The following is a 20,277-nucleotide window of genomic DNA, read 5'->3' as shown; positions in this document are numbered from 1 at the left end:
AGGACGGGCTCTCTGTTACACGGACCCTCAGTTTCGCTACACCTGGTCATGGGTGACATCCGGTGCAGCCTGTGACCACGTGACAGTGGAAACACATGAAAATCAGTTCACCTTGAGAAGGTCAAAATACATTTGTGATCTCCATTCCAACGTAAGATCCTGTATTAGACTTTATTTTTTCCTTTCTCCATTTAACACTAAATTGAATAAACTTTTATGTACGATTTGGTGAGGTTTAAAAACGAAATTCTAATACCCCTCTTATGATATCTTACATATTACATATTAAGTCTATACAAAGAGCATTCCAGAGGATACAGTGGGGGAGGGGGGGGCACTCCTTCTGCCTTTCCATAACAAAATGACGGATTCAGTCCTCGATCAGAGATCTTTTCTGGGAAGAGTTAGCACAACACACCCTTCGGCGATCAGAATACTGTTTTATGTACTCGGTTCATCAGAATTTATTCTTAACAATTTCTTTGCATCGCAAGTAGAGGTTGTCAACTACCCTGGATACAACGGTGGTATCTATAAGGGGCCGGGCTAAACTGTGGGTCTATAGATCCAACACCGTGGGGACTCTCGCTGAATGCAATCAGTTAAACGGATGAGCACACCTCCTCCTAGCGTAGAGTAGAATAAATAAATAAAAGCTATTGATTATGGGAGTACGTTGGAAACAAGGATTCATTCCCAATGAAACAATCCGTCTACGTAGATCGATCCAACTCCGCGGGAACTCTCGCTGAATGCAATCAGAACAGCAGAATAACAATAATTCTCCCCAACCGTCCTCTGGCGTTGAGTAGAATACAAAAAAGCTGGTGATTATACGAGTACGTTGCAAACAAGCGGAGACATGTTAATCTGTTAAGCTGATTGCATTTGGAGTTGTATCAATCTACGTAGACCGATAGTTTCAAGGGGAAAAAGTTCGAATAGGCCTATTTAGGCTTAGAAGTAATCTGTCTAGTAAACGCCATTCATATTACCTCCAGGAAAAAAAATTGAATAAACTTCTACAATCTTTTATTACCTCCCCTCACCCACCCCCATCTCCAGCCACCATGCACCCACTGTCTCAAACTTCCAGGGACATAAAGCAGACTTACTTCTTTTCAATATTTCAGTCCAGCTGACACAATGGTGTATGCGTCACTCAGAAATTTCTTTCGCACAATATATCTCCTTGTTATGGACTTGTACCACTTTCCCGAAGTTCGGGGTATGTTAAAGGCCATGATTGGAGAAAAATAGGAAAGACGATAAAGTTAATGGACAGCGAGGGGAATGGCCTGGCTGCAGTCGAGGTTAAAGGAGTCCACTTACCGCTGTTTCCTCTTGTAGAAAGTAACATTAACAATTATGACAAGTTTCACGCTCGTGGGGATGATGTTTTGATAGTGAATTGGCCTAAATCAGGTAAACTCTCTCTCTCTCTCTCTCTCACACACACACACACACACACACACACACACACAGTGACAGAGAGAGAGAGAGAAGGGAGAGCGGGTAAGATCTTATTTATCTTTAATCAACAAATAGTTGGCTATTTCAAGTGTGAATCGGGGTCTAATTACGCCTATCGCCTATGCAATATACGACAAAATACACGATTTATCAATATATTCATCATACTTCCTTCTTAAGAGTTAATCTCTTGAAATTATATTTTTTAATACTTTTGTTTTAATCAATGGTACAAAATTCTCAGAATTTCCTTTTAGTAATATGAAAATTTACAGAACGTTGTATGTCTATTGTCTTCTCTCTAGGAACACATTGGGTGTATGAAGTGGTCAAACTGCTCATGACGGGACGGGAAGAACTCACTGACAGCATAAAAGAAGGCACCATGTTCCCGGAGGCGTGCGCTGTAGAGTCCCTGGAAAAACTGCCGTCGCCGAGGATTTTAGATACACACGTGCCGCTGAAGCTGTTTCCAGATGAAGCATTGAAGAAATCAATGATTATATACATACTACGGAATCCAAAGGACGCCTTCGTGTCTGGATATCATCATAGGAAAAACTTGAAAGGCGGAACATCATATTGTGGAACTTGGAATGGGTACTTTGACTTAACCATAGACGAAAACGCATGTAAATATATATTTTTTCGAAAGAAGGTTTTCTCTAGAAAATGTACATGTAACTCATAACGCAAGAATGACTACTTTAATATGCAAATGTTAACATCATTTGTCAAAAAAAAAATGATTTATGTTTGGTGAAATTTCAGTATTCTATGTATCATGCTCCCTGACAAGCATGTGAAATAAACCTTTTTAAATCTTTTCAAACGGAGAAAAATTTCAGCGAGAATGTGACAACAGACTTTAATTTTGTCTTCCGTACCATCTTCTTAAACTCTCAATACTCATGCCGCATTATTCATTATTTTCTGAAAACAGTAACATATAAATGTTTCATTAATCATTGTCAAATAATGCTTATTAAACATAGTACTGGTTTTATTTTGATACTGAAAATTCGACAAGTTTTAGAATTAGGCTGTTTTTTTTAACATAAAAAATAAGAGAAGGGTTAATGCAATGTCTTCAATGCCATTCTTTCAATTAGGTGTGTACGGATCTTGGTTCGACCATGTTGCGGATTGGATGGAAGTTTTAGAAAATAACCCCCAATGCTTTGGTGGTCAAATATGAAGACATGCAGCAGGTATGGCAGTTAGTCATTTTATTTTTTCATTTCAATATATTCATTATTACAAGCTTTCTCTTAAAAACCAGGTTCACACCAGCTACACTTTTCCCTAGCGCGGAGACTGCTTTTTGTGCACACACAGGTAAGAAGTTTATCGAGGGTATAAGTTTCATATTGTGAAAAAATATTAAATGACCAATGCATATGTCCTAATGTTCATACTGTATTAGAAGCTGATAGAGTCCAAATCATCGGAGTAATATTATTAAAGGTCAGGGATCTGTCAAGTGTTTTGCATTTTATTCGAAAGTATGAACTTTTATTAAAAAAAGTGAATGTTCCAGTGCATTTGTTTCTAAGAGAGGTAGAGACAGAGATAAACAAAAATACCCCAAAATTATTCTTTTCAATTTCTAGGACCTTAAGAAAGAGGTACGCCGCGTTGCAGAATTTCTAGGTTATCCCAAATCCGAAGAGGTCTACGAAAATGTGACTAAAAAGTGCTCTTTTGGGCACATGAAGAAAGCAAAAAAAGAGCCGAAATTTTTCTGGAAGCCAGGAGACAGCATGTACAGAAAAGGTAAGAGAAGCTGATTTGTCCTTTCGTATAGCAGACACTCGCAACTGTCATATTCTAAGGATTTCTAGTTGTAAAGTTATAGACTATTTATGTCGTGTTCGTTAGAAAACACATTTTCTTTTATTTATTATAATAATTTTTTGTCTTTTTGTAGGTATTGTTGGTGACTGGAAGAACCATTTCACTGTAGCGCAAAACGAAAAATTTAACGCCATCTTCAACGAGAAGCGAAATAAACTTAGAGTGAGCGTTGACTTTGAGCTTTGAAGAATGTATTTGGGCCAATAATTTACCAGTATAGGTCAATGGCACGTTTTCATAATTGTTCATCTAAGGGTTTGAAGATGTTTTCTACAATACTTTCGCACCAAATCTAATTTTAGTCGAGAAAAAGTGTTTTTCTCTTACGAACTTGGGGACCATTGCTTGAGCCAGTTAGATGTTTATACCAATTCGTATTCAATAATTATTCATTTTAGAAAGATAAATCGGCATCGCTTACTTTTTGCCTACTAATTTACATGTAGCTTGGGGCAAATAGGCGGTTTTGCAGGGTATTTATACTTAAATGTTATTTTGGGACGTTTTAAAATGCGCATAGTATACCTTTAAATTGTGATCTTACAAAACCACTCCGAAAACCATGTTTCTGTGAAAAAGGTATTGAAAACGTGGAATACAGAGCTTTATCGCATGTGTTGCTGTTTTTAGAATAAATCATCATTAACATAAATTATTATAAAATTCAACACGAGCTCCAGAACTTCCCACGTTAAGGACGAGTCTATTACTCCTGGATTTTCAACAATGTAAAGGATTATACTCACATATATGTAGGGTGCAAGCGAGAGCACACAATTTATGCTCTGAAGTTCTGCAATAAAAATAAATGTCAGAACAGTAATACTGTGATAAAATTATTTTATTTTAAACTGTTAAGTTTAACTTGAACATTAAAAACGTTTCTTTACCCGTATTTTTATTGTTAACTTATCTTGTGAAGTATCTATCTTTCTAAATGCAAATGACGAAGGGAAGATGCCACTGTTAAAACGTTAATAAAGGAATTATTATCAATCCAAGTAACTATTTTGCCTACAGGGTTCATACTTTATATGGAATATTTTCTTTTATCATTGCTATTTTTGGGTGCAGATTAAAATTTTTGGCTTTATTAATAAAAAAAATGTCATTGAGTGATAATAGTATTCAGTCTTCTAATGTGAGATATTTTGGTCAATGATATCAAAAAATATAATTTGTTATTCAAAAGAAAAGAACACCCCCAGAAAACCATATCAACACTTTGATGTCAGTATTAACTTTAAGCTGAAATATTAAAGAAAATTATGGCCTCCGGACAGTAATATGCTATACAGTCAAATAACTCATTACAGTTAATAACGAATAGTAATCAATAGCGGGTATGACCTCCAGCAGCCGCTTGGAGCGCCCTCACCCTACATGGCATACCCTGTGACAAGTTTCTCAGAGTTCGGATGGGGATATGATTCTAGGTAGTGATATTTGCCTGTCGTAGTTCTTCACTATTTACCGGCTGAGGATTATAACTATTAATTCTGCGAGTTACTTCCGGCCAATACAAAACAAACCCATGCAAAAACTATAAAACAAGTAATAATTTGCTTCTGATTGAAAAGTGGCTAACAATTTACAAGTACCTCTGCAGAAATAAACTAATTGATAAACTTCATGAAAAATAGAGACAATCTATCGATCAATAAATTTTAATCACGCCATTTCCAAGATCTTTGGCTAGAATGATTAGCATTTTTTAATGTCGACAATAAGAGTTGACCTTGAACCTAAAGTACGGTTTTCTTAAAAAGCCTCACTATCGGTGGCTTTCTTTTGTGCAAAAGCATTCACAAATACGTATTCAATCAACAGGTAGGCCTACTCGGTAAGTGCACGAGACTATACTATAGTGGTTTCCTTCGAACCTCAAAGTGAAATTCTTGATTCATCCAGTAACAGTAAACTATGGTAATGAAACAAAATTAATCTAACAGTGGGTCTTGCGTTGAAACGGAAATCACGGCCTTAAGGTGAACTGATTTTGAGTTGTCACCGGGGTCACGTAGTACCGGTCTGCGTCAGTAAGTCTGCATGCCTTCGTAAAGAATCTGTCTAATTAGGGAAATTTTCAACCACATTGTTTTTGTAACAACACACCCAAGAAACCAGTAAGTCCATGTGAAAGACAAAATGCTGAGAATAAAATACCTGAAGAAAAGTAACGGTGTAAAGTGTAAGGACATTAACCTGCATACTGCAGGGCTCGTGTGGGGGGAATCAAAACAGTCTATGGGTCTATTCCCACAACTTTAGATCGATCTATCACCGCGGGGAGTCTCACTAGATTACTGTCAGATAATCCCCCTTAAGTGTCCGTCCCCGCCTACTACAAGCTATAAGGGCTAATTAACTTTCGTGTCCGCCCGGCTGACAGCTATTTAGCGTGAACCCCCAGGGAGTTAGGTCGATCTAAAGTAGGTCGATCTAATCTATGGAAATGGGGTGTATAATATTAAAGCAGAACGCAGGCGCTGTAGCTCAAGTGACCTATATATGACTCTGCAGTATTCACCCACCAACAACACCCCTCTAATACTTTTGACACCAAAGACATTATACTCGCCAAAGAGACGGACTGGCTCAGACTGAAAGAGACCATTCTGATTCATGATCGGATTGAGCAATCCGCCCTGAACCAGCACGGCGGCCAGAGATAATCACTACATCTCAACCCGACATCTGTGGGACCGGGTCATGGGAGACATTCCGGGCAGACTGTGACCATGTGACACAAGTGACACAAAACAGTTCACCTTGAGAAGGCCTTGTGAAAGGTCGAAACGTTTGTGATCTCCGTTCCAAAGTAAGATCCAGGATTGGACTTTATTTTTTCCTTTGTCCACTTAACCCTTAATTGAACATTCTTTTATGTATGGCGTTAATAACGAAATTCTAATAATGATATCTTACTTATGCCATGATAACAGATTAAGTATATACATAGAGGATTCCAGGGGATGCAGTGGGGGGAGCACTCCCTCTGCTTTTCCAAAACAAAATGGCAGATTCAGGCATCGTTCGGTGACCTTTTCAAGGGAGAGTCGGTGCACACACTTTGGCGATCAGAATACTGTTTCATGCACTTAGTTCGGCACAGTTAACACCACTTGTGCCATTAATTCTTATTACTTCCTTTGCATGGCGGGGAGGGGATGTCAACTATCCTGGATATCTGTAAGGGGCCGGTGAAACTGTGGGTCTACGTATATCGACCCAACTCTGAGGACACTACTTGAATGCAATCAGTGAGATAGATTAACACGCCCCCTCCTATCGTTGGGTAGAATATATAAAGGCCGGTGATTATGCGAGTACGTTGGAAACAAGGGTTCGTTCCCAATGAAACCATCGGTTTGTGTAGATCTATCCAACTTCGTGAGAACTCTCGCTGAATGCAATCAGATCAGCAGACTTCGATACTTCTCTTCAGCCGTCCCCCCTGGCGCTGAGTAGAATACAGAAAAGCTGGCAAGTGTACTGTACTAGTACGTTTAAACCAAAGGGAGTGGTGTTCATCTGTTATGCTGATTGCATTCAGCGAATCCCCTTTTTGTATCGATTTGTATCGATCTACGTAGACTGATAGTTTCAGTGGGATTGAGCTCTAATAATAGGCCTATTTATGCCTAGAAGTAATTTGACTAGCAAATGTCATGCTTATTACTTTCAGGTAAAATTTTGCATAAACATCTACAACCGTTGACCACCTCCCCTCACCTACCCTCATTCCCAACCACCATGCACCCACTACTCCCAACTGTCAGGAGCATATAATAGACTTACCGCGGTACTTCTTTTCAATATTTCAGTCCAGCCGACACAATGGTGTTTGCGTCAATCAGAAATTTCTTTCGCACAATATATCTTCTTGTTATGGACTTGTACCACTTTCCTGAAGTTCGTAATATGGTCAAATCAGTGGTGCTCGGTTGGAGACAAGCAGGAAAGAGGATAAAGTTGACAGACAGCGAGGGGAATAGCTTCAGTGCAGTCGTCGTTAAGGGAATTCACCTACCGCCGTTTCCTCTTGTAGAAAGTAACATAAACAATTATGACAAGTTTCACGCTCGTGAGGATGATGTTTGGATAGTTAACTGGCCTAAATCAGGTACACACACTCACTCTCTCTCTCTCTCTCTCTCACACACACACAAACACACACACACACACAAACGCCGAAAGAGAGAGAGAGAGAGAGGACGAGTTGAGAATCTATTCATCTTTAATCAGCATACTCAGCAAACAGGTGGCTATTTCAAGTGTAAAATGGGGACTAAGTAAGTTAAACACCTGTGCTCTGTTCGAGACAAAATACCATATTTATGAATCTTTTCATCGTACTGCGTTTTTGAGAGTTCATCCTTTGAACAAGTTTTAATTAAATTATAAATTTAAATAATTTTGTTTTCTCAGAATGTATTTTTGTCATATGGAAATTTGCCGTTGTATGTCTATGAACTACTTATTAGGAACACATTGGGTGTATGAAGTGGTCAAACTCCTCATGACGGATCGGGAAGAACTCACTGACACTGTTAAAGAAGGCACCATGTTCCCGGAGGCGTGCGCTGTGGAGTCCCTGGAAAAACTGCCGTCGCCAAGGGTTTTAGATACACATGTGCCGCTGAAGCTGTTTCCAGAAGAAGCATTGAAGAAATCTAAGATTATCTACACACTACGGAATCCGAAGGACGCCTTCGTGTCTGGATATTATCATGTGAAAAACAACGTAGGGTCGGGGTATGATGGAACTTGGAATGGGTGCTTCGACTTAACTATAGACGAAAATACATGTAAATATATATTTTTGTCGACATAGAGTATTCTCTAGAAAACGTTATTCATAACACAAGAATGAATAATTTAATATGGAAATTTTAAACGCATTTGTTAAGATGTTTCATTTTTGCTGAAATTCCAGTATTCTCACAACTGCCCCATGCTCCCTGACTAGCATCTGGCCAAAACAAATTTTTTGAAAATTTTTTCCAAATGGAGACCATTTTCGGCGTGAAATGTGACAACAGATTTTGATTTTGTCTTCCGTCCCATTTTCTTAACTCTCAGTACTCATGCCGCATTATTCATTATTTTCTAAAAACAGTAACATATAAATATTTTATTAATTATTGTCAAATAATGCTTATTTAACACAGTACTGGTTTTATTTTGATACTGAAAATTCGAAATTAGGCTGTTTTTCCGCTTATAGTTATTATGTATTCAAATATTGTTAAACATAAAAGGATAAATGTAATGTCTGCAATGGCATTCTTTCAATTAGGTGTGTACGGATCTTGGTTCGACCATGTTGCGGATTGGATGGAAGTTTTAGAAAATAACCCCAATGCTTTGGTGGTCAAATATGAAGACATGCAACGGGTATGGCAGTTAGCCATTTCATTTTTTCATTTCAATTTATTCATTATAACAAGCTTTCTCTTAAAAACCTGGTTCACACCAGCTAAACTTTTGCCTAGCGAGGAGACTGCTTTTTGTATACACACAGGTAAGAAGTTTATCGAGGTTGTATAAGTTTCATATTGGGAAAAATATTAAATGACCAATGCATATGTCCTAATGTTCATACTGTATAAGAAGCTGATAGAGTCCAAATCATCGGAGTAACATTATTGAAGGTCAGGGATCTGCGAAGTGTTTTGCATTTTATCTGAAAGTTTGAACGTTTATTAAAAAAGTGAATGTTTCAGTGCATTTGATTGTAAGAGAGGGAGAGACAGAGATAAACAAAAACACCCCAAAATCATTCTTTTCAATTTCTAGAACCTGAAGAAAGAGGTACGCCGCATTGCAGAATTTCTGGGGTATCCCAAATCCGAAGAGATCTATGGAAATGTGACTAAAAAGTGCTCTTTTGGGCACATGAAGAAAGCAAAAAAAGAGGTAAAGTCTTTCTGGAAGCCAGGAGGCAGCATGTACAGAAAAGGTAAGAGAAGCTGATTTGTCCTTTCGTATAGCAGACACTCACAACTGTCATATTTTAAGGATTTCTAGTTGTAAAGTTATAGACTATTTATGTCGTGTTCGTTAGAAAACACATTTTCTTTTATTTATTATAATAATTTTTTGTCTCTTTGTAGGTATTGTTGGTGACTGGAAGAACCATTTCACTGTAGCGCAAAACGAAAAATTTAATGCCATCTTCAACGAGAAGCGAAATAAACTTAGAGTGAGCGTTGACTTTGAGCTTTGAAGAATGTATTTGGGCCAATAATTTACCAGTATAGGTCAATGGCACGTTTTCATAATTGTTCATCTAAGGGTTTTAAGATGTTTTCTACAATACTTTCGCACCAAATCTAATTTTAGTCGAGAAAAAAAGTGTTTTTCTCTTATGAACTTACGGGCCATTGCTTGAGCCAGTCAGATGTTTATGCCAATTCGTATTCAATAATTATCCATTTTAGAAAGATAAATCGGCATCGCTTACTTTTTGCCTACTAATTTACATGTAGCTTGGGGCAAATAGGCGGTTTAGCAGGGTATTTATACTTAAATGTGATTTTGGGAAGTTTTAAAATGCGCATAGTATACCTTTAAATTGTGGTCTTACAAAACCACTTCGAAAACTACTTTCTGTGAAATAGGTATTGAAAACGTGGAATATAGAGCTTTATCGCATGTGTTGCTGTTTTTAGAATAAATCATCATTAACATAAATTATTATAAAATTCTACACGAGCTCCAGAACTTCCCACGTTAAGAACGAGTCTATTACTCCTGGATTTTCAACAATGTAAAGGATTATACTCACATACATGTAGGGTGCAAGCGAGAGCACACAATTTATGCTCTGAAGTTCTGCAATAAAAATAAATGTCAGAACAGTAATACTGTGATAAAATTATTTTATTTTAAACTGTTAAGCTTAACTTGAACACTAGAAACGTTTCTCAGAGTAAGAAATAAAAAATGTTCATCATAAGAGCCAGAAACCGAATGTTTGTTTTGCCTCAAAATTGTTGGAGATTAGATAGGTGTAATTTATAGGTTTAGTTAGGAGGAAAACGAGTTAGTATTTCATTCTTCACATCATGCTTTACAGCGCACATTATATGCAATAAGACAAAGTATAGTTCAATAACTGAAAAGTAGCTCAAAATGTGCTGGATACAGTGTTGTACATGCACAGGGTGAATTTTACTGGCAAGTCCAAATGTCAAATAATTAAAAAAAATTTTCACACAGCTATACCTTTAAAATTTCAGTATGTCCATAAACAATCGCCGATAATCGTTACGTTAATCTCATTTTATGTTTTCTCGTAGTCAACACTTTGATGAAATCCTTTGTATTTTTAATATCTTTGCTTTACCCGTATTTTTAATTGTTAACTTATCATGTGAAGTATCTATCTATCTATATGCAAAGGACGAAGTGAAGATGCCACTGTTAGATCGTTAATAAAGGATTTATTTTCAATCCAAGTCACTATTTTGTGTACATGCCTAGGAACCAATAAAATATACTGATTGTGTTATGTCTTAATGAGTGAAAAAATGTTCCAAACAGTTTCTATGAAGAGCACTGAAATGGTGCATTTCTTTGTCAGGGTAAAACGGAGAAGTATAGTTACTAATGTTGAAAATATAGAACAAAAAGATGCTGTTCTTTAATGTAATCACCTTGTTCAGGAAATACCAGTCAGATTCCTTTACAAGCCATTACGTGGTGTGTATACAGATCAAATACGTACCAATTTAGTCAAAATGTTGCACTTCTGATTGATGACAAAAAGCGTGCATTTACAAAAAACATCTCAACACCATTTTACAGCGTAGATTATTAAGAATAAGGGGCCCACATTTCCCTCTATTGTTCTAAGTAAACGTGCATTTAAACGACTCCACCTTAAAGGGATAATAACTCTTTGTATGAGATCTATATTTCACAATAAAAACATTGTGAATAACTCATAGAAATATAATATATTCTGTTTTACGACAAAAACAGCAGTTATAGCTATTATTCTGTTATCTGAGCTTTTCTTTAGACCACGTGACCTCCATTGATGGCTGTACTCAGTTATAATTTCTTAAGAGATTTCAACAAAAAAACAAACTTTTTAGAAAAAAAAAACTGGGACTAACTTTGATTGTAAAAGTGGATTCATTAACCATTGGTAAGTATGGGAAAATTGTTGTTTACTCCAGGAAAATTCATTTTTTGGCCGAAACGAAGAGCTATTATCCCTTTAATATTGCTGGTTATTATGTAACTTCTTTGCAAAAAATTATTTCCGGAAAGATGACTGATATTTGAAACGATTTATATACAAATTGACCACCAAAGAAAACTGCAGCATTTAAGGGTCAACAATTTACACGTACCTCTGCAGAAATAAACTAACTGATAAACTTCATGAAAAATAGAGACAATCTTTCGATCAATAAATTATAGTCACGCCATTACCAAGATCTTTGGCTGGTATGATTAGCATTTATTTTAATGTCGACAATAAGAGTTGACCTTGAACTTAAAGTACGAGTGTTCTTAAAGAACCTCAATATCCGTGGCTTTATTCAATCAGTAGTGCCCTTTTGTGCAAAAGCATTCACAAATACAGGGTTACCACTTAATATGGAATATTTTTTATCATTGTTATTTTTGAGTGCTGATTAATTTTTTTTTGGCTTGAGTCATTAAAAAAGTATGTCACTGAGTGATAATAACATCCAGTCTTCTGTTGTGAGATATTTTGGTCAATAATATTAAATCTGACATAAGATGCCATTCAAAAGAAAGGAACACCCCCAGAAAACCATATCAACAGTTTGATGTCAGTATAAACTTTAAGATAAGATATTAAAGAAAATGATAGCCTCCGGACAGTGATATGTTACACAGTCAAAGAACTCACTACAGTAAATCATGAAAAGTCAGTAATTGCGGGTATGACCTCCAGCAGCCGCTTGCAGCGCCCTCATCCTACACGGCATATCCTGTGACACGTTTTTTAGAGTTTGGGTGGGGATATCATTCCACGCAGTGATATTTGCCTGTCGCAGTTCATCACTATTTACCGGCCAAGGACCATAGCTATTAATTCTGTGAGTTACTTCCGCCCACAGATTTTCAATTGGGTTCATATCTGGAGAGTTTGCAGGCCAGGGCAGTTGCTGAACCCATTGGTTTTGAAGAAAAACAGTGATTCTGCGGCCTCGATGTGGGGTTGAGCAGGCGTCTTGGTACACAAAGTTGTTCCTGAAGATGAATCTTACCAATCGAAGCATTGTTTGCTGTAGAATGTCTCTGTAGGAATCCTGGATGAGGTTGCCTCCTAGAAAAACCAACTGGTTCTGGGCACCGACATGAAATACTCCCCAAACAGAGACGTTACCATCCCCTGCTAGCACCCTAGGCAGTACACAATCATTGTTTTATGTCCCTCGTACACGTCGGTGGACACGGATTCGACGATCAACCCTAAAAAATCCATATCTGGCCTTATCACTGAAAACGACGTGATTCCAGTGGTTTGGCTGCAAACGCACGTGGTCCCCAGCTCTTTGCAGACGTCGCTGTTTATGACCTACTGTTAACAGTGGTTTCCCTACTGGCCTTCGTGCAAAATAACCGGCTTGCAGAAATCTCTTGTTCACGTGGGACCTTGAAACAGGCGTTTGAATGACATTCTGCCTCTCTTTTCTGAGGACACTGGTTGTCTTTGTACGACCAGCACGGCGTCCACTAAGGAGAATGCGATCCTGTCTTCTTGGTGTGATACGCGGACACCCTGGTCGAGGTATTGGAGTAGGTGCCCCTGTAGCAGCATTTCTTTGGAGTACTTCACAAACGGTTCCTGATAAATGTTGAATTACCTGGCAATGGCTGTCCGTTTCTGGCCATTTTCTCTGAGAGCAAGAATCCCATAGTAAGCTGCGTTGCTTTGCTGTCGTACCATATCGTCACTAAGGTACCTGTCAAGTTTCAGAGCGATCCCTTTGTTGCTTCTCTAAACACGCTCCAAAGATTGACCAAACCCATGCGTTTTTATACAAGGGCAGAAATTGCCGAAAAGACCACCCCTCACATTTATGACCACAGAACATGCAACTGCATGCATCAATTGTTTCGAAAGTCGTGTGGTAATTAGGTAACACATCTGGCTACACATGGAGTGACACCTTAGCTTTGGATTTAAAGCAGTTAGAGAGAAATTAAATATTTTGTAGAAAATTTATTCGCCAAAAAATAATATTCCATATTAAGTGGTAACCCTGTACGTATTCAATCAACAGGTAGGCCTACTCGGTAAGTGCACTAGACTATACTATAGTGGTTCCTTCGAACCTCAAAGTGATAATGAAACAAAATTAATTTAATACTGGATCTTGTGTTGAAACGGAGATCACGAACTTACTACAACTTTTCGACAAGGCCTTAAGGTGAACTGATTTTGAGTTGTCACCAGGGTCACGTAGTTACGGTCTGTGTAGGTAAGCCTCCCTTTCATAAAAAATGTCTAATAGACTTGGGGAAATTTCCAATCACTTTGATTTTGTGACAACATATAAACCATTCAACATACCCAAGAAACCAGTAAGTCCATGTGAAAGAGAGAATGCTGAGAATAAAATATCTGAGGAAAAGTAACGGTGTTAAGTGTAAGGACATTGACCGGCAGACTGCAAAGGCTCATGTGTGGGAGTATCAAAACGGTCTATAATAAGCAGAACGCTTAGTGTATATGTCTCCGCATTATTCACCCACCAACAACACCCCTCTGATACTTTTGACACTTCGACGTTATGATCCTCGCCAAAGAGACGGACTGGTTCAGACTGTCCACTCCCATAGCTCACGTCCGTCTTCCTAGTTCTCCCAAGTGGTCTCTCTGGTAAATCTTCACTCTAGGTATTAACTCCTTATATCCTAATTTCTTATCTGAGGTACAGTGCTGCACTATTTCGTGGTGCATGCATACTAATTTTAATTACTCAAACTGCACAAGAACACTTGCATTATATAATTACATGCACGATCATAAAATGCTCCTAGTGAACAAACAAGCGACTCCATTAAATTTATTTACAAGTCTGGTGGTTATTTTTGTGAACTGAAAAGCCGGTGTGAAGGGAATGGATGTCCGCCGTAATGCATGTCCGTAGGACATGTATTCCTAGGAATGAGTGTCCGTAGGACACTAAGTCCTGGGAATGCATGTCCTGGCTCTTCCATTCCTAGGAACGCATGTCCTAGGACATAATTTACTGGGATTTAACGTCCAGTGGACACCCATTACTTAGTATTCTAAGTCCTGCAGACAGGCATCGATGTCCTAGTCGGACATATTCTCCCAGCTAGACTAGTAATAGATGTCCTCTGTCATTTTCATATGAATGATGTGTTAATTTCAGAAGATTAATATTTAAACGTGATGTTTAAGAATGATATTACACTTATTATAATTGTATATATGTATCCCTATACACACTTCATTCGGCTAACTTAAGATATTTTAAATAAACGAAAAACTTCAAATTAATTTTAGATTTAGGATATATATATATTTCCTATTAATATGAAAAATATGAGATTCACGCCATTCATTGTACCTTGTGAAATATCTCGGCCTCTTCACATTACATTAATGCCTTAATTATTGTTAAGCGGTCATTCACATACTATATGTCTGTGATACACAGCTTTGGATTTTGGCTCGTACCTATTTCTAACCAATAAGTTTTTTGTCCTTATACACATCACATTATACGTTTTACGGGGTGTTTTATGGTGAAATATGAGTGTGTGAAATAATACACAGCCACCTTTTCGCGATTTGCTCGCTTACAAATACGTGTTGAACACTTCTCGATGACGTTCGAGCTGCTCTGGTACTGGTATACATATCGTTCGGGTGACAGTTTATTATTTCATACTTGGTGACTTGATGATCATTGGGAATATTTGTAGTTAGAGAGAAATAATATGCAGTTAAAGACTGTAAATTAAATGTGTATAGTTGTAAGATAATTAAATTGAATGTTTCTGTTATTTTTTATACATGCATTTTGACTTTTAGTCTTAACATTCTTCAGAGCGCATTTTTTCCTTTACATATGGATCCTGATTTTCCCGTTCTAATTCTTTGTATTTTTAGGTGAAAGTAGAAAGCATATTTCACTTTTGCGTATAATTATCCGATGAAATTCGGCCACGGTGTCGAGTTATTAAAGGAATTCTTAAATAGCTCAAAGTTAAAAAAAAATGATGATATTTAAATCAAACATTTAAAATCTCGCCTCATCAATATAATCCAAATTATATAACAAACTACATAGTGCGTTTTGTTCGTTGAAACAGTGAATAAATAAGGATAAAATTTGCATATAGAGTAACAACGTTGCTGAGGATTCGAACTCACTTACGTTTCTCTACGCTCTTGGTTATTCATCCAGCCGTCTTACTGATGAGCCTGTGTGGAAGCTGCTGCCAGCCGACCGAAAATTACCGATGCTTATAGCCCCGTGTTTATAATTATTGTGCGGACATTAATTATGTAGGACGTGCGTTTCTGTGTATATGTGAAAGGAAATTATGTCCGACAGGAATACATGCCCTAGCTGCGTATAAAAACAGCTGGGAATCTAGGTCCGGGTAGGACAGTACATCCTAGGGAACGCACGTCCATAGGACATGTTTTCCCAGGAACGGAGGTCCGGAGGACCTCCGTTCCTGGGGGACATGCATTCCTTTCACACCGGGTCATGGGAGACATTCCGCTCAGACTGTGACTACGTGACACCGGTGACACCTCCAAGCAGTTCACCTTGACAGGGACAGCACCTTGTTAAAGGTCGAAACGTTTGTGATCTCCGTTTCAACGTAAGATCCAGTATTAGACTAATATTGTTTCATTATCTTTGTCCATTTAACCATTAATTGTAACTCCTTGATTGTATAGACTTGTATGTGCGATCTTGTGGGGTTTGATATCGAAATTCTAGATTATACAGTAATATTGATATCTTACATATCTCATTATTACGCATTAAGTACATGTATATACATGTATATAGAGCATTCCAGGGGATGCAGTGGGATGGGGTGGTGGGAGCACTCCCTCTGCTTTTCCAAACAAAATGGCGGATTCAGTCATTGTTCGGTGACCTTTTCAAGGGAGAGTCAGTACACACATATGGCGATCAAAATACTGTTTCATGTACTCGGCTTGGCAGAATTAGCACTAGGCCTACTTGTGCCATTTACTCTTAACAGTTTCTTTGCCTGGCGGAGAGGGCTTTTGTAACCTATCCTGGATATCTATAAGGGGCCGGGGGAAAATGTGGGTCTGTAGATTATGCGAGCACGTTAGAAACAAGGGTTCATTTCCAATGAAACTATCAGTCTACGTAGATCGATCCAACTCCGCGGGAACTCTCGCTGAATGCGATCAGATCAGCAGATTTACAATACTTCTCCTCAGCCCTCCTCTAGTGTTGAACAGAATACAGAAAAGCTGGTGATTATACGAGTACGTTGGAAACAAGGGGAGACTGATTGCATTCAGCGAGATTCCCCATGGAGTTGTATTGATATGGGAATGAGCTCTATGAGGTCTATTTAGGCCTTGAACTAATTTGTCTAATAAATGCCATGCATATTACTTTTGCATAAACATCTACAACCGTTGACCACCTCCCCTCACCTACCCCCATTCCCAACCACCATGCACCCACTACTTCCATCTGTCAGGAGCATATAATAGACTTACTTCTTTTCAATATTTCAGTCCAGCTGACACAATGGTGTTTGCGTTAATCAGAAATTTCTTTCGCACAATATATCTCCTTGTTATGGACTTGTACCACTTTCCCGAAGTTCGTAATATGGTCAAATCAGTTTTGCTCGGTTGGAGACAAGCAGGAAAGAGGATAAAGTTGACGGACAGCGAGGGGAATAGCTTCAGAGCAGTCGTCGTTAAGGGAATTCACTTACATCCATTTCCTCTTGTAGAAAGTAACATTAACAATTATGTCAAGTTTCACGCTCGTGAGGATGATGTCTGGATAGTGAACTGGCCTAAATCAGGTAAACATACACACACACACACACACACGCCATAAGAGAGAGAGAGAGAGAGAGATCTGCTATATTCGAGACAAAATACCAGATTTATCAATCTACTCACCGTGCCTCTTTTTTGGGAGTTCATCCCTTGAACAAGTTTTAATTAAATATAATTCTAAATGATATTGTTTTAATTAATGGTACAAAAATTCTCAGAATGTCTTTTTAGTAATATAAATATTTGCCGAACTTTATATATCTGTAATAGTATGAACTTCTCATTAGGAACACATTGGGTGTATGAAGTGGTTAAACTGCTCATAACGGGACGGGAAGAACTCACTGACAGCATAAAAGAAGGTACCATGTTCCCAGAGGCGTGCGCTGTGGAGTCCCTGGAAAAACTGCCGTCGCCGAGGGTTTTAGATACACATGTGCCGCTGAAGCTGTTTCCAGAAGAAGCATTGAAGCAATCTAAGATTATATACACAATACGGAATCCAAAGGACGCCTTCGTATCCTCATATTATCATATGAAAAACAACAAAGGCGATTTGTATGATGGAACTTGGAACGGGTACTTCGACTTAACTATGGACGAAAATACATGTAAATATATAGAAAACGTAATTCATAACACAAGAATGAATAACCTATAATATGCAAATTTTAACCTTATTTGTAAAAAAAAATTCATTTTTGCTAAAAATCTAGTTTTTTCACAACTGCTTCATGTTCCCTGACACAAATCTGGCCAAAATAAACTTTCTGAAAATTGTTTCACGTGGAGAACATTTTCGGCGAGAAATGTGAAAACTGATTTCGATTTTGCCTTCCATACCATGTTCTGTATACTCAGTACTAATGTCTTTTCGTTATTTTTTAAGTTAAAACGAATGTATCATTTATTTATTTATTTATTTATTTATTTATGCCATATTATGCTTATTAACTATAAAACTGGTTTAATTTTGATACTGAAAATTGGCCCATATCTTAAAATTTATTTGTTTTTCCATTTATGATAAATATGTATTTAAATATTGCTAAACATGAAAAAACAGAAGAGTTCATGCAATGTCTGCAATGCCATTCTTTCAATTAGGTTTGTACGGATCTTGGTTCGACCACGTTGCAGATTGGATGGAAGTTTTAGAAAATAACCCCAATGCCTTGGTGGTCAAATATGAAGACATGAAGCGGGTATGGCAGTTAGCCATTTTATTTTTCTCATTTCAATATATTCATTATTACTAGCATTACAATCTTTAAAACCCGGTTCGCAGCAGCTAGGCTTTTGTCAAGAAAGGAGACTGCTTTTCGTGTACATAACTGGTTTATCGAGGTCATATTAGTTTCATATTGTCGAAAAAATAAAGGACATATGCCTGTATCCTGACGTTCATGCTGTATTAGAAACTGACAGAGTCCAAAAATCAGAGTTATATTATTGAAGTTCAGGAATTCTACGAGTGCATAGGATTTTATTCGAAATTTTTAACTTTTATTTAAATAAGTGAACGTTCCAGTGCGTTTGTGGGTAAGAGAGATGGGGAAAGAGACTAACAAAAACATCTCCAAATCGTTCTTTTCAATTTCTAGGACCTTAAAAAAGAGGTACGCCGCATTGCAGAATTTCTAGGTTATCCCAAATCCGAGGAGGTCTACGAAAATGTGACTAAAAAGTGCTCTTTTGGGCACATGAAGAAAGCGAAAAAAGAGCCAAAATCTTTCTGGAAACCAGGAGGCAGCATGTATAGAAAAGGTAAGAGACATTTTAACCTTTTATACAGCAGGCAAGTGCAACTGTCAGGTTCTATTGATTTCTAGTTGTAAAGTTATAGACTAGTAATATCAAATACTTTTTATTTATTTATTTATTTATTCATTTTTGTCTTTTTGTAGGTATTGTTGGTGACTGGAAGAACCATTTCACTGTAGCGCAAAACGAAAAATTTAACGCCATCTTCAACGAGAAACAAAATAAGCTGAGAGTGAGCGTTGACTTCGAGCTTTGAAGAATGCATTTGGGCCAATAGTTAACAGTCAACAGTGTAGTTCAATGACACGTTTTTATTATTGTTCATCTAGGGAGTTTAAGGCGTTTTTTTTTTCAGGGCGTTAGCACAAAATATAATTTTTGTCGAGAAAAGTTCTGGATCATTACTTGAACCAATTAGATGTTTATGCCGATTCGTGCTTCATAATTAGTTTTCAACAAACTATAACATACCTTTAATTTGTGATCTTATATAACCATTTCGAGTGCCATAATTCCTTGAAATCGGTACTAAACACTCGTTAATTTAAATGCCAACAAAATTTTTATCGTTAAATATAAAACTTCATTGTAAGTGTCGTTGTTTTTAGAAAAAAAATCATTTTTATCATAAATTAATAAAATACAGCACGAGCTCCAAAACTTCCCACGTTATACTAAGGCTTATCACATTTTATGCTCTGAAATGCTGCAATCAGAATAAATGTCAGAACAGTAGGTCTGTGATAATTTTTTTTTTAATTAAAAAACTTTAAGTCTTACTTGAAGATAAGAAACATTTCTTTTGTAAAAAAAAAAATAGAGAAAGTCAAACTATATCATTAGATTCAGATACTGAACGTTTGTTTTGCCTCAAAACTGCCTAAGATTAGATAGGTGTAATGTATAGGTTTATTTGCAAGAATACGATATAGTGTTTCATTTTTCATGCCATGCTTTTCAATGCATATTATGCTGCAATAAAATACTACAGTTCAATAACTGAAAAGCAGTCGAATGTCAGTCGAACTACTTTGCTTTTAGTTTGCTGGGTTCATGCACAGTTCGAATTTCAGGTAGAGTATAAATTTAACTTGCAAGTCCAAATGTCAAATAATTTACAAAATGATCACAAA

General features: G+C 37.3%; 3 protein-coding genes across 3 annotated transcripts; all 3 read left to right on the top strand.

Annotated features, from left to right (window-relative positions):
• The first annotated feature begins 905 nt into the window (after positions 1–905).
• Positions 906–4,335, top strand: LOC106152332 (sulfotransferase 1C4-like). Its single transcript, XM_087016407.1, has 5 exons — positions 906–1,425; positions 1,779–2,105; positions 2,756–2,811; positions 3,087–3,249; positions 3,404–4,335. The coding sequence occupies exons 1-5, from the start codon at positions 1,278–1,280 to the stop codon at positions 3,514–3,516; spliced, it is 807 nt and encodes a 268-aa protein (XP_086872533.1). The 5' UTR covers positions 906–1,277; the 3' UTR covers positions 3,517–4,335.
• An 809-nt stretch (positions 4,336–5,144) lies between these two features.
• LOC106152346 (sulfotransferase 1B1) lies at positions 5,145–10,849 on the top strand. Its single transcript, XM_013525894.2, has 6 exons — positions 5,145–5,173; positions 7,158–7,456; positions 7,818–8,141; positions 8,633–8,730; positions 9,133–9,295; positions 9,450–10,849. The coding sequence occupies exons 2-6, from the start codon at positions 7,171–7,173 to the stop codon at positions 9,560–9,562; spliced, it is 984 nt and encodes a 327-aa protein (XP_013381348.2). The 5' UTR covers positions 5,145–5,173; positions 7,158–7,170; the 3' UTR covers positions 9,563–10,849.
• A 2,749-nt stretch (positions 10,850–13,598) lies between these two features.
• On the top strand, positions 13,599–20,153 carry LOC106152333 (sulfotransferase 1C2). The gene is made up of 6 exons (XM_087014788.1): positions 13,599–13,623; positions 17,105–17,403; positions 17,668–17,991; positions 18,488–18,585; positions 18,985–19,147; positions 19,288–20,153. The coding sequence occupies exons 2-6, from the start codon at positions 17,118–17,120 to the stop codon at positions 19,398–19,400; spliced, it is 984 nt and encodes a 327-aa protein (XP_086870914.1). The 5' UTR covers positions 13,599–13,623; positions 17,105–17,117; the 3' UTR covers positions 19,401–20,153.
• The last annotated feature ends 124 nt before the right edge of the window (positions 20,154–20,277 follow it).

The sequence above is a fragment of the Lingula anatina genome, chromosome 6 (assembly GCF_051362555.1).
Source record: "Lingula anatina isolate TDL-2025a chromosome 6, LinAna3.0, whole genome shotgun sequence".
Taxonomy (NCBI): Eukaryota; Metazoa; Brachiopoda; class Lingulata; order Lingulida; family Lingulidae; genus Lingula; species Lingula anatina.
The sequence above is the reverse complement of the archived record's forward strand: the minus strand, read 5'-3'. Positions and strand labels throughout refer to the sequence as shown.

Coding starts and splice junctions, on each gene's coding strand:
- LOC106152346 (XM_013525894.2), top strand. CDS start 7,171: ATGGTGTTTGCGTCAATCAGAAATTTCTTTCGCACAATATATCTTCTT. Junction 8,731..9,132: donor AATATGAAGACATGCAACGG/GTATGGCAGTTA, acceptor TTCAATTTCTAG/AACCTGAAGAAAGAGGTACG. Junction 9,296..9,449: donor AGGCAGCATGTACAGAAAAG/GTAAGAGAAGCT, acceptor GTCTCTTTGTAG/GTATTGTTGGTGACTGGAAG.
- LOC106152333 (XM_087014788.1), top strand. CDS start 17,118: ATGGTGTTTGCGTTAATCAGAAATTTCTTTCGCACAATATATCTCCTT. Junction 17,992..18,487: donor AACTATGGACGAAAATACAT/GTAAATATATAG, acceptor TCTTTCAATTAG/GTTTGTACGGATCTTGGTTC. Junction 18,586..18,984: donor AATATGAAGACATGAAGCGG/GTATGGCAGTTA, acceptor TTCAATTTCTAG/GACCTTAAAAAAGAGGTACG.
- LOC106152332 (XM_087016407.1), top strand. CDS start 1,278: ATGGACAGCGAGGGGAATGGCCTGGCTGCAGTCGAGGTTAAAGGAGTC. Junction 2,106..2,755: donor AACCATAGACGAAAACGCAT/GTAAATATATAT, acceptor CTTAAAAACCAG/GTTCACACCAGCTACACTTT. Junction 3,250..3,403: donor AGACAGCATGTACAGAAAAG/GTAAGAGAAGCT, acceptor GTCTTTTTGTAG/GTATTGTTGGTGACTGGAAG.